This window comes from Thunnus albacares, chromosome 24 (assembly GCF_914725855.1).
Source record: "Thunnus albacares chromosome 24, fThuAlb1.1, whole genome shotgun sequence".
NCBI classification, from domain to species: Eukaryota; Metazoa; Chordata; class Actinopteri; order Scombriformes; family Scombridae; genus Thunnus; species Thunnus albacares.
In genome coordinates, this window is record NC_058129.1 from 1,064,126 (window position 1) to 1,076,963 (window position 12,838).

The 12,838-nt window shown below is 38.3% G+C and overlaps 1 protein-coding gene across 1 annotated transcript; it reads right to left on the reverse strand.

Moving 5' to 3' along the window:
• Nucleotides 1-6,708: 6,708 nt before the first annotated feature.
• Nucleotides 6,709-9,915, reverse strand: arl6ip6 (ADP-ribosylation factor-like 6 interacting protein 6). Its single transcript, XM_044344986.1, has 4 exons — nt 9,059-9,915; nt 7,981-8,034; nt 7,565-7,697; nt 6,709-7,402 (listed from the first exon to the last, which is right to left on the reverse strand). The coding sequence occupies exons 1-4, from the start codon at nt 9,309-9,311 to the stop codon at nt 7,309-7,311; spliced, it is 534 nt and encodes a 177-aa protein (XP_044200921.1). The 5' UTR covers nt 9,312-9,915; the 3' UTR covers nt 6,709-7,308.
• Between the last annotated feature and the right edge of the window lie 2,923 nt (nt 9,916-12,838).

Consider the following 12,838-nt stretch of genomic DNA (forward strand, 5'->3'; position numbering starts at 1 on the left):
GTGTTTATTCTGTGGATTTCAGTTGAATTATTTGCACTCTTCTAAGACTTGGTCATACATGAAAGCCTGTGTGTGCAGTTTGTTACTTGCTAATACTGAAGGTGTGTTGTGCTGATACTTTAATCACATGGTTTAAATAAATAATCATGTAAGTGTTCCCCCCACAAACTTGTTTAGCACTTGAAATGAAAAAGCTGCCGTCTATGCAATGACTATCAAAAAAATAAATATTTCTGCCTGATAATCATGTTTTTTTGTGTTGTGAATTGTTACTTAATTGTTAATTGTTATTTTATAACCATACTATATTTCTTTAAATAAACCTTTCTTAAAGAAACATTTACTATCCAGTGTTTTTTTTTTCTTTTATCAGAAAATAAGCCCTTTTGTTTACATTTGTTCCATGGATTGACAGCTGGACTTTTCATTTCTGATTCTGTTATGTGTGTTGATTTTGAACACTAACGGTTTAACGAACTCTAAGGGATTCCTTAAGTATAAGACCAAGATAAGGAGAAAACCTTAAGAAGACTTAAGGGTGTTGTGTACAACCAATTTTATTTTAAGGAAACCTTAACTTAGACTTTAAGGAAAATCTTAGTGTTTTGTGCAACCGGCCCCACCTGCACCAGCACTAAACTGTCACAAGTCCACCTACCCTCCATCAAACAGCTTCTTTGTAAGCTGCTGCTTTTGATCAGTCCTGCTGCCCATCAGCCTGCTGATCATCTGAAGACTCTCCTCGACACCAACACATGGAGGGTTAGGCTCAACATAGCACCAGCTTATGCCTCCTCATGTATTAGCATACACTTGGGTCACAAAGGTAACAATCGGTTCTTTTTCTAACTTCATTCTGTGTTTCACTATGGGAATCATCTTGGCATGACTAATGACTATGGCAGCTCCAAAACACCACGTCCACCCAGCCTCCCTCATATTCCCTGGAGTTCTTTCTGGGAAAAAACTCCCCCCTTCTCTCTCAACCCAAATGACTTAAAGAATTTACTGCCGTTTTACAGGCTGGATGTCTCAGGGCCATCCTTGGCACAAGCAGTACTAGAGGACATGCCAGGGTCAGTGTGACAATCCTTACTCTACTCAGTGTAGTTTAAGGTTTTGGGAGAATTTATGCAATCCAGGAGTGGTCTATATCTCCCATAGTGAAACACCAAACAAAGTTAGAAAAAGAACTCAATCAATCAATCAATCAATCAATCAATCAATTTTTATTTATATAGCGCCAAATCACAACAAAAGTCATCTCAGGGCACTTTTCACATAGAGCAGGTCAAGACCGTACTCTATAATTTACAGAGACCCAACAATTCCCCCATGAGCGACAGCGGTAAGGAAAAACTCCCTTTTAATGGGTAGAAACCTCAAGCAGAACCAGGGTCTTAGTGGGCGGCCATCTGCTTTGACCGGTTGGGTTGAGAAAGAGAAAGAAAGAGGGAAAGGGGGGGACAGAATAACAACAATCATAACAATAACAATAAAGGGGAGTTTTTCCTTACCGCTGTCACCAAGTGCTTGCTCATGGGGGAATTGTTGGGTCTCTGTAAATTAAAGAGTACGGTCTTGTCCTGCTCTATGTGAAAAGTGCCCTAAGATGACTTGTTGTGATTTGGCACTATATAAATAAAAATTGATTGATTGATTGATTGATTGATTGAATAAGCAGCAATAGCCAGGGAAGGATGCCAACAGGACTGCGAGGGACCGTGAAGGCTCGGCCTGCAACTCAGGGTTTCCTGTGAGATGAGAAAGCACAAAAAACTCTTGAGAAGAAGCAAAGTTAGTGACATGCATTGATGTTACATGAATGCATACAGATGGAGAGGAGGAGGAGAGAGGAGCTCAGTGCATCATGGGAAGTCCCCCAGCAGTCTAGGCCTATAGCAGCATAACTAAGGGCTGATCCAAGGTGAGCCTGGTCGGTCCTAACTATAAGCTTTATCAAAAAGGAAAGTTTTAAGCCTACTCTTAAACATAGAGAGGGTGTCTGCATTCTGGACCAGCTGGAGAGTCTTTAGAGACTTGTTAGGGCAGCCTGATAAAAAGGAATTGCATTAATCAAACCTAGAAGTAACAAATGCGTGGACTAGTTTTTCTGCATCTTTTTGGGACAGGATGTGCCTGATTTTTGCGATATTACGTAAGTGAAAAAAGGCAGTCAGTTAAAGGACATATCCTGATCAAAGATAACTCCCAGATTCCTTATGGTGGTGCTGGAGGCCAGGGTAATGCCATCCAGAGTAGCTATATCATCAGATAATGTGTTTCTAAGGTGTTTAGGGCCAAGCACAATAACTTCAGTTTTATCTGAGTTTAGAACTTTGGGTTACTTAATATTATCCCCGGTTCTTTAATAACAGAGTGAGGTGTTTCACCTTGCATAGACATGGAAAGAAACTGGTCTAGAATAATGTGGTAGGTCAGCGGGGCCCTGAGCATGGTTCAACCATTCTCTGTTACTGACAGACGTGGTGTCATTGGAGCTTCTGTCGTTGATCATGCCAAGGTGATTCCCATTGTGAAACACCTCATTCTGTTATCAAAGAACTGAGGACTACATTAAGTAACTCAAAGTTTTATCTAAAAGATTATTAACTGGCGATGATTGAAAACTCAGAGGGTTGTTTAAAAACACTTAAGTTGTTCTGAATCCCCAAAGACGCTTCTAACCTGGATGAAATAATATTCCATCTGCTGAATGAAAAGTTCCTATCCATGAATGGAGGTCAGTTTGTTCAGGAGCAGAGTGTACAAGATGCAAAATGAATACAAAGTCATGAAACTGAAATGCATCCAAGCCATCAAAATTTGTGACCCTACCTTAATACTATGGTACAGCTATTATAATAAAGTATGCAATAAAGTATAATAAAAAAACATTGAGGTAACAAAATGGATAAGTCACAGAATACATTTTTTCATAATTATGCAATTTTGTCTCGTAGTTATAAGATAGTAAGACATAATTATCACATGGAAGTGATAATAATGAGATAAGGTAGGCTATCCATTAGTTTTTTGTTTTTTGAATGCAATCGCGCTTCTGTATGTGATCATAAACCATGAAGATCACACTGACCCATTAGGGTAACTGAGAAAGAAATATGTAATAAATGAAGTCACTAAAAATGTATCAATAACAGTTGTGAAGAAAGTGGGATCCTTTTTACACACTCCTTGTTCAGTCTGCTGCAGTGTTAGCAGGCTGAGGACTCTGCAGGCTGATCATGAGAGAATGCTGCCATCTTCTGGCCAGAAGAGGCAACTTTCTCTCAGTGTCCTCTGGTAAGGTGTCAGATCTCTATCTAAATTGCCCTACAAAGGCAAAGTGCAGTATCTGCACTTTTTGCGTAATTCACTTTTTTGCACCAATCTTAAGTGCAGTATCTGTTCTTCAATCTGTTAGAGTTTCGTTGTTCTACTGCTTCATTTCCCAGAGATATTGTTTTTTTTTATTAGTTTTGCAGTATCTGCAAAAATGTACTGTGAAGCCAAGACAGAGTGCAGTAACTGCACTTACTGCAGTTTAACTTGATTTCACCATGAAGAATGTCACATACTGCAGTTTATCTTTGTTTTAGGACCAACTTTGAAAATGAGACTGATAGTTACTGTTTCTTTATAGGTGACATCCTGAACAAAGTGAAATGTGAAATCTTTGACAGAAGGAAGAAATTCTTAAAGATGGCACTTTCCCGTGTATTGACCAAACAGCAGTGGAGGACATTACACTCAAATTTTTCGAACCTGGGCACAGTTTCATGAGTGCAGATTCTATCCACCATGGTGTGGAGCTGGCAATGAAGAAGCACCCTGGTGGAAAACTGTACAACTTTGATGACTTTGTTGACGTCGTCAGCAGTTCCAGCCCCAACATTGAAGTCATCCAACTCAACAACAAGGATGTCCTGGCTTGGAAGTCTGGCAAAGCTCAAGAAGACTGGGGTGAAGCTGGCTAGCATGATAGAGATTCGGGCAAGGAAAAGCTCCAAGAATCTCTTCTACAAGACCGCTCATAACCAGGAAGAACACTGTGAGCTCGACTTCATGAAGAAGAATTTGTAGAGGAAGCAGTCAGGGCCACCACATCACCTCCATGAGGAGAACAGAGGAATACCTCTCAGCAAGAAGACAGACATCATCAACAAGCTCATCCCTCTTATGCCAGAGACCAGCAGACGCTTCTGGCAGGAATTGAAAGTCTCTGAGACGGCTGTTGAGGATTCCCTGGCCGATGAAACTGTTACAGAATTACATGTGTAGGCCTATCTCCCGTCAAAGCGTTCAGTATAATTAATTGATGAATTGATATCAGTTAATTGTTCAGTTCATAGTAATTGTTGTTCACATACCCAAACATACAGGCCTGTAACTGTAAGAGTTTGTTCATAACATTAAAAGACATTAAAAGACAATTCTTACTTACAGCAGCTTATCACTGTTTGGCCATATAATTATACTGCAGTAAAACAAGGGCAAAGTACAGTATTAGCTGTAAAACTGCCAAGGTCAGTCTGAAGGTCAAACTACAATATGCTTGAAATTCACTGCACTCTTATCTATTCAATCATATACTTAATAGTTAAATATAATTTGATGCTTACACTTGGAAAACAAAAAACACAAAAAGCTGTTTTTCTCAGGTCAGTGAACTACAGTATCTGTCTGCATCTTGGTTCTAAATAATTTTACAGTCTCTGTGTTAATCTGGTCCAGGTTTGAGTTACCCATCATGAATCCACCATACCTTGATGCAGGTGCAACTTCTCGATTTCCAGGTTTGTTTGTTTTTTATTAATATCTCATGTATGCTAACTATATGGATTGTTTTTTTGAGTTCAGAAACACCTGATATTAATCTTATAAATCTTAGGCTACTCAATATCGTCTATGCTGCTACTGTTGTTCTGAAAGTGCATTCCAGCATTCAGAGATTCTGATCATGTTCCTCATTCTGAGTCATGCTCTCTGAAGGTAAAGATAAGGGTAAAATGTCTTGTCATGCTTTTTCCTGCCATCACAGGAGAATAACAGCTGCATACTGATGTATACAAGTCATTTGTTTATTTAGTTTTTTGAAGAAAACAGTGGTGGAAAGTAACTAAGTACATTTACTCAAGTACTTTACTTATGCAGTTTAGAGGTACTCCATTCTGCTCCATTTGATGCTACATTATACTTCCAATCCACTACATTTCAGAGGGAAATATTGTACTTTCTACTCCACTACATTTATTTGACAGCTTTAGTTACTTTCTAGATGAAGATTTGACACAATGGATAATATAACAAGCTTTTAAAATACAACACGTTGTTAAAGATGAAACCAGTGGTTTCCAACGTCTTACAAAAAGCAGTGTGTAGTCGGGGTCACATTTCAGATGTCTATGAGTTGTTACAACTTCATCCAACAATGTGCAGTATCATCAAATACACCACCTACACATAGTGTAGCTGCAGCTTGAAAGTCAGCCAGCTGAGTTGACCGTCCATTCAGGCAGCCTGGTGGAAAGACCATCATACACATATTTTCACTTTTAGACCTGAACACAAAATCCTGCTATGTGGTTTGAAGACTGGTGACATGTTGAGTCTGTAAAAGGTCTCTATTTGAAATTGATTTCAGAGGACATGACTTGTGAACACATCTATCCATTTATCATGATATTTAGAATTTTGCAATAATTTCATTTCACAGATTCAATATTTACTGATATGACCTCCTGGCTTTTTTTTCTTCTACTTATGTTTTTTTGGGGGGGAAAGGCCTTTCCATGTGTGAATGCAGTCTTCAATAAAAGATTATGCAAACTAAATTGTGGAAAAGCATTTCCTGATGGTGGTCCTATAGCAACCAACTGAATTTTAAAGCTTCAATTTAAGAGAAATACCTTACTGTATAATGAACTGTAGCAGATGAGAGATGAGATGAATTGTCAACAAATGCTAAAACTTTAAAACTAATTTCCCCATTGAACATTATGAACTTCATGTTTTAGCATTTTGTAGGTTCTTAGGTAGTGCCACTTAAATGTGTAAAGTAAGTATATTTATTGTTGTAAGTTCTGTCTCAATGATAGGATTTGCTATATTTAATTCTTGTTGTTCTATGGCACATATACAGATGCAGACAGTACAGCTGAATAAAAGCTGTTATCACTGCAGTACTGAGCACCATTTTGCTGAATTGTTACAGTTAAAGACCCCCCCAGACATGTATTAAGCTATATATAAATACTCTGCTTGGAACAATAATGTGTGTCTGATATGCACACAAGATATCTCCTACTTCAGTGTAAAGTCTATTCTCAGTGTTTGTGCACTGGAGGCTTCAAGTTTCCACATCACACTTGTTGAATATTGGACCAGAATAGGCTCCAAACTAGTTGTGATGTCACAGATCATGCTCATAAGCCCCACCCCTTAAAAAAACAGATTTTCAATGAGCAAAGAGAAACTTTCCACTTTCAGCAGATGAATGTGAAAACAAACTCTGCACATACATCATTCTGCACAGTGAAGCTCAAACATCCAACTGTAGGAACAAGAAGAAAGAAGAAGAAGAAGAAAGAAGAAGAAAAACATATATTTGAGTGGAAGAGGACTTAAATGACACTTGACATCAAGAGACACATAATCAATATAGACAGATAGTAATATGACTTTAGATCCACATAAAAAAAATGTACCTTTAACAATTACAAATGTTCCCTTTTAATGACAGATATCTCCCAACAACTAGCAGGCTATTAATTAATGATCGTTTAAACATAATTGAAGAGTATTAAAGACTTTTCCAATACATAACAGTTTATCAAACATTTCCTTTTGACATCACATACAGTCTGGAATACACAACAGTGTAGTCAGTGTTCAATGACTCAAAGTTTCTGGAAAAAAAAAATATTCACCTGATCCTGACATTGCATGTTTTATTTCTGTCTTCTTAGATCAGTACTTGAACATAAAAACTGACACCACTGATTTATGGCCAGTCCATCATCACATTAACAAAGCATGTAAATACTGTGTATCAAACATGTTTGTGAGGTAGCTTGATGCTGCTAATTCTGTCCTTTTGAATACTGAACAAATGTTTTGAAGAAATTTTATATTTATGCTCTGCCAGCTGGTCTTATGTACACATAATAATTAAACTTTCCTTTCAAACTTGTATTTTAATATTGAAGAAATCAGTATCAGACACCAGTTTACCTGAGCATTTCTGCTGGGAGTGTGTACATGTTTATATATATATATATATATATATATATGTGTGTGTGTGGAGGGTCAGGTGAGGCTCCAGATGACAGTGAGCATGGCCATGATGCCATTCAGGACAGCAATACCATAACCCATGTGGTAACTATGGGCCGATGAATCTCTAGAGAAAACACACAGACAGACAGAGGCTTTGATTTCTGTTATCATGCTAATGTCATCACACAGCTGCTGCATGTTAGTCATGTTAAGGGTTCGTGTGGTTGACCACATTGACTTGTTGATGTCTCATAGATGCAGGAAAGTAGTAAAGACGGTGTGTTACCTTAAGTATGACAGTGTCAGCGGTGTTGGGAACATCATGCCAGGTTGGTAGGAGTCCAGGTAGGTCAGAGTCCATGAGACGAAACAGCAGATACATCCTACTAATACTGACAGCACCAGGATACTCCAGAAACCTGCACACACACACACATTATTTCTTTTGTAAGTTTTCAATAACTAAAGCTGCCATTAGCACTGCTAAATTCAATATTTGTGTCACTGAATCAAATTATGGTGCAAAGTCAAGTGTAGTGACACACAAGCCAGCCTTAAAGTAGAGCAGGGCTATGGGAGGTAATATTTAATACGGTACCTCTACAATTGTTAATGTTAAGTCAACACTTTACATGAAGATGATTAACAAATCATCAACAGATGATGAACAATTACATGTTTTACACGCATGATGATACTCACCCAACATCCTCTCTTCAGTCCCATCCTCTCCCCTCACTCTCTCTGCCCGCAGCTCTGAAACAATCACTATCAATGAATATCACTGTTCCATTCAGTTCAATTCACTTTAATGACCACACAGCTAAACTGGTGGAATTTGGTTCCAGTACAGTGTGTAGCAGATAGTGGTGGAACAAGTATTCACATCCTTTTACTTAATGAGGGAAAATAAAAATAAGTATTATAAAAATACTCCATTACAAGTAAATATCTCACATGAAAAATACTACTTAAGTACATAAGTATTATGAGCTTGATATAGTTAAGGTATTGCAGTAAAAGTAGTGGTTTGGTCCCTCTGACTGATATATTATATTATATGACATCATTAGATTATTAATAGTGAAGCATCAGTGTTAGAGCAGCATGTTACTGTTGTAGCTGCTGGAGGTGGAGCTAGTTTACACTACTTTATATACAGTTAGCTAGTTTAGTTCAGTGGTTCCCAACCTAGGGGTCGGGCCCCTCCAAAGGGTCAGCAGATAAATCTGAGGGGTGGTGAGATGATTAATGGGAGAGGAAAGAAGAAAAAACAAAGTTCTGATACACAAATCTGTTTTCAGTTTTTGGACTTTTTCTCTAATCTTTGATTTTTGCTGAAATATTGGATCATTTGAACATTTATTGAAATGAAAGCATGTGAGAAGTTTAAAGGGAAAAATCACTATTTGGTGGAGCTGTTAACAACTCATAGACATGTGAAATGTGACCCCGACTACACACTGCTTTTTGTAAGACGTCAAAAGCCAAAAAGGTTGGAAACCACTGGTTTCATCTTTAACAATGTGTTGTATTTTAAAAGCTTGTTATATTATCCATTGTGTCAAATCCTCAGCTGAAAAGCAACTAAAGCTGTCAAATAAATGTAGTAGAGTAGAAAGTACAATATTTCCCTCTGAAATGTAGTGAACCAAATTGAAAAAAAAAACTTTAAACCAGGTTTGTGTTTAGTAAATAGTTCCATGTCATTGTCAACAGCACTGCATGCATGACACACCCCTAACCCCGCTCTCGCTGTCATGGATGTATTAGTAGGTACCTGTGAGGATCGGGTAGAGGAGGGCAGAGAAACTACCGACCGCGGCCACAGCAGCGGAGGACATCAGGATTGACAGCGCGACCGCGGGCCAGGGTCTGGGGCCGTTCCGGTGGGTTAACGGCCGCCCTCCATTCCCACCGGGTCTCTCTGCTGACATGAGCCTCTCTCCAAATCTCACAGACGGAGGTTCTGCATGAACCATGTCTTCTGACAAACTTTCACTTACAACGACCCCGTCCGTCGCACTCGGCATTCTGAAGTATTGACAGCAAAGTTTACACCCTAAAGTACAACGTGTGTATTTACTGCCTGTATCGTAGTTACACTGTGTCTGTTAAATCCTGTTAAACTCTGTTTACTCCCAACTGGCCACTTTACAGTTGTGTCAGGAAATGTTTATCGCCTATTTCTCCTTTCGCCTTTTTCCAGTCGCACTTCCGCACACACGATTGTCCCTCAGGCCTTTCCGGCAGCGTAGTTTTATCTTTTATTTTCTGTAGTTACGCCCGTGCCACATATTTTAATGATTACGAAACATGGATATATTTCAAGAGCTCTTAAAACACATCCATGTTACGAAACAATATTTTACGCCATCTTGTGAAGGGCTCATTGCATAGATGGAATATGGTTTCAGTCAAAAAATGTAAAATACAAGTCTCCTTAAAAACGATCCAAAGGTTTGTACATAATTAAAATGCCTTTATTTTACATTGAAATATGTATTTAAAATGTCAAAGACAGGAGCTCAGCAGTAGCTTAAACACCGATATTTCACACTAATGAGTTGAGGGAGAGGATGATTCTCCTCCAATGAGCAAGCCTGTTGGTCCAAAACAAGGAAGTGATGCATCATCAATAGAAGGGAGAGGGAGGGGGGAGGGAAGGGGTGAACTTAAATGTTAAAAAGATAGATAATGTGGCTCCCAAGTCAAGGTGGACCTAATCCTTTCCATATGTACACATGATCAATACAATCTTTTCATTATATCTGAAGTCATATTTCACAGAAAAGGAGAACATTCTATTTCATCATTGAGACTGGGATATTGGAGTAGTCTTTTTAGATGGTCACCTCCTCTAATGTCCTTTTCATTTTTCATTTCATTTAGCAGACATTTACATTTTGTGGTGTGGCTGCGGTCTCTGGTGAGGGCAAATACCTCCACCCCTACCTCTCTTATAGAAAAATAATAATAATAATAATTTGGTCACTTCCCACTGGACAGACTCTCTCCACAATGGTCTGAGAGTGGTCCAACTATGGAAGTAGACTAAATTTTGGCAACAAAAATAGTCACTTCCCACGGGACAGACTTTCTACAAAATGGTCTGAGAGAGGTCCAACTACGGAGTAGACCAAATTTGGACAATCTCTAAAACAAACAAACAAAAAAAGAAGAGGAAAAAAAAAAGACAGAGAAGGGGGAAAGAAGGAAAACAAACCACCAACAAACAATATAGGAGGAATACCCCTTAGCTGGTCTCAGCTGGTCTGGTTCCTGGGCTGTGGCTGTGTTGCTGGGGGGGGGGGGGGGGGGGGGGGGGGGTATTTATATTGATATAAATAAATATAAATATCTAATTATTTAACCCATTTTACTGTTATTGTGGCTTCCTCTGCCACTGCTGCTGCCACAGTATACTATCAAACAAGACTATTATCATTATTACTATATATTGTTGTATTGTTATTATTATCATTATCATTATTATAGTAATTATTAGCTCTCTCACTTTTTCTTTCTCACCCCCTCCCTTTCACCCTCTCTCTCTCCCTCCCCTCTCGCTCTCTCCCTTTCTCACTTTCATTCACCCCCCCCTTCCCTTCTCCCTATCACCCCTAATCAATCCATATTGCTTAGTTGCTCTTTACGTTTATTGTCTTTTTCATTGTAATATGATGTTGTCATTTTTGTTGTTTGTCATTATTTTTGTTTGTTTGTTTATTTGCTTGATTGGTTTTTTATGTATTTGTTGTTTTTTCTCTCTTTCCACTATGTCTTGTTAACTGTATCACCAATAAAAAAAAAAAAAAGACATTTATATTTTGCATTTAGCAGATGCTTTTATCCAAAGCGACGTACATCTGAAACTGATACAACACAAGCAGGGATCTAGTCAGGAGACAACGACACCAGTACGTGCCATAAAGCTTAAGATAAAGTCCGATAGGATGTAGATGCCAACAGGCAGTGCACTAAATAACTTTCAGTGTATTATGGTTGCCATGTCCTGTTCACACATATGATGCCATACCATAATCAACATTGTTTGTGTGGATGGCATTTTTTTGTTCTATAACTGGATCTTTTAGTCTTCTTTTTGATTATCCTATGCAGAAACAACCACAGGGGCACTCCAGTCTATCAACAATGTGTGTTTTTGCAATTGGCAAAGTGTCTAATTTGATCTTGAAAATGACTAGGTTTTTTAAACTAAGGTTTTTGGTGTGGGAGGGGGAAGATGACTCTGTACCACCTTGTCTCTCAGGGTCGGTGCACGTCTGAATGGGAACACTGGTTCTGTGAACAGTGGTTGGAGAGATACGTTGCTCTGAAGAATTCTCCAATTATATTTAATGATGTTTCTGATTTGAGATGCTTGTTTGTTGTATTGCGTCACAAAATATGTTGTTGGAAACTGGTGTGGTTTCTTCTTGGTTTGGAGTAACTGTTTTCTATTCAAGGACATGGCTCTTTAAAGTATTTTATCCACTGTATTTCTTTTGTATCCTTGTTCAGTGAAGCAGTTCACCACCTTGTCATCAAACTCCTCTTCTGTGTCACATACTCGTCTTCGTCGTTGGAACTGGCCAAATGGAATGTTGTCTGTAACAGTAGATGGAAACTATCGGCCCTTAGATTGCATTTTGATCAGTGGCTTTTTGATGGATAGTAGTATGTAAATCTCCATCATCTGCTTTTGTGATTTTCACATCTAGGAAATTGATTTCCTTTTTGCTGTATTCCAAAGATAGTTTCAGGCTCTCACTGGTGTTGTTCCAATATTTATTAAATTCAAGTACTACATGTCATTCACATTGCATAAAGAATATTAGATAGTCCATGTAGCGTCTAAACCATTTTATTTTTTCCAAGTAGGGGTTGAATGAACTTCAAATGAATTTCTCCTAGAAACAGGTTGGCATAGGAGGGTGGATAGTTCACGCCCATTGCTGTGCCCCGTGACTATCTGTTCAGCTGTTTCTATAAGAGAAATAAAAATGTCCATCCTGTGAATTCAACAATAAAATCTGTTGGGGGAACTGGCTCATCTCTCAGTTGTAGTAAACCTTATTCATGATCACATCCATTGCAATCATGTATGCATCCCTGATGTTTTTTATTTCATTATTTCTGTTTAAGACTTGGTCAGTGTCCTTGATGTAAGACTGTAGGTTTGGAACAAAAGTGGTATGACATGGTGGTCAGTGAATTTCAGTGTTGTGCCTTATGTGAAGCAGAATTTATCTAAAAGTCAAAGATCTCTATGTGCTCAGTTACGTTAAGGTATATTATCATTGGCTATAGAAACAGGCAATTTTAATGTTTCCCTGAGGAGAAAAGACTGTTTGCTGTGTGATTTTGGAGAGACTGAAGACAAAGTTCATTATATGATCATTTAAGGGCTACACTATTTAGTAAAATGTCCTTAATTTCTGGTGATTTTTTTCTGGATGAATGATTAGCTATAAAAAACTTGATCTGTGTTTAGTTTAGTTTATTAGTTTATTTAATAGGGGCCATGCACAACACAACTGTTGGGCCAGAGTTAGCT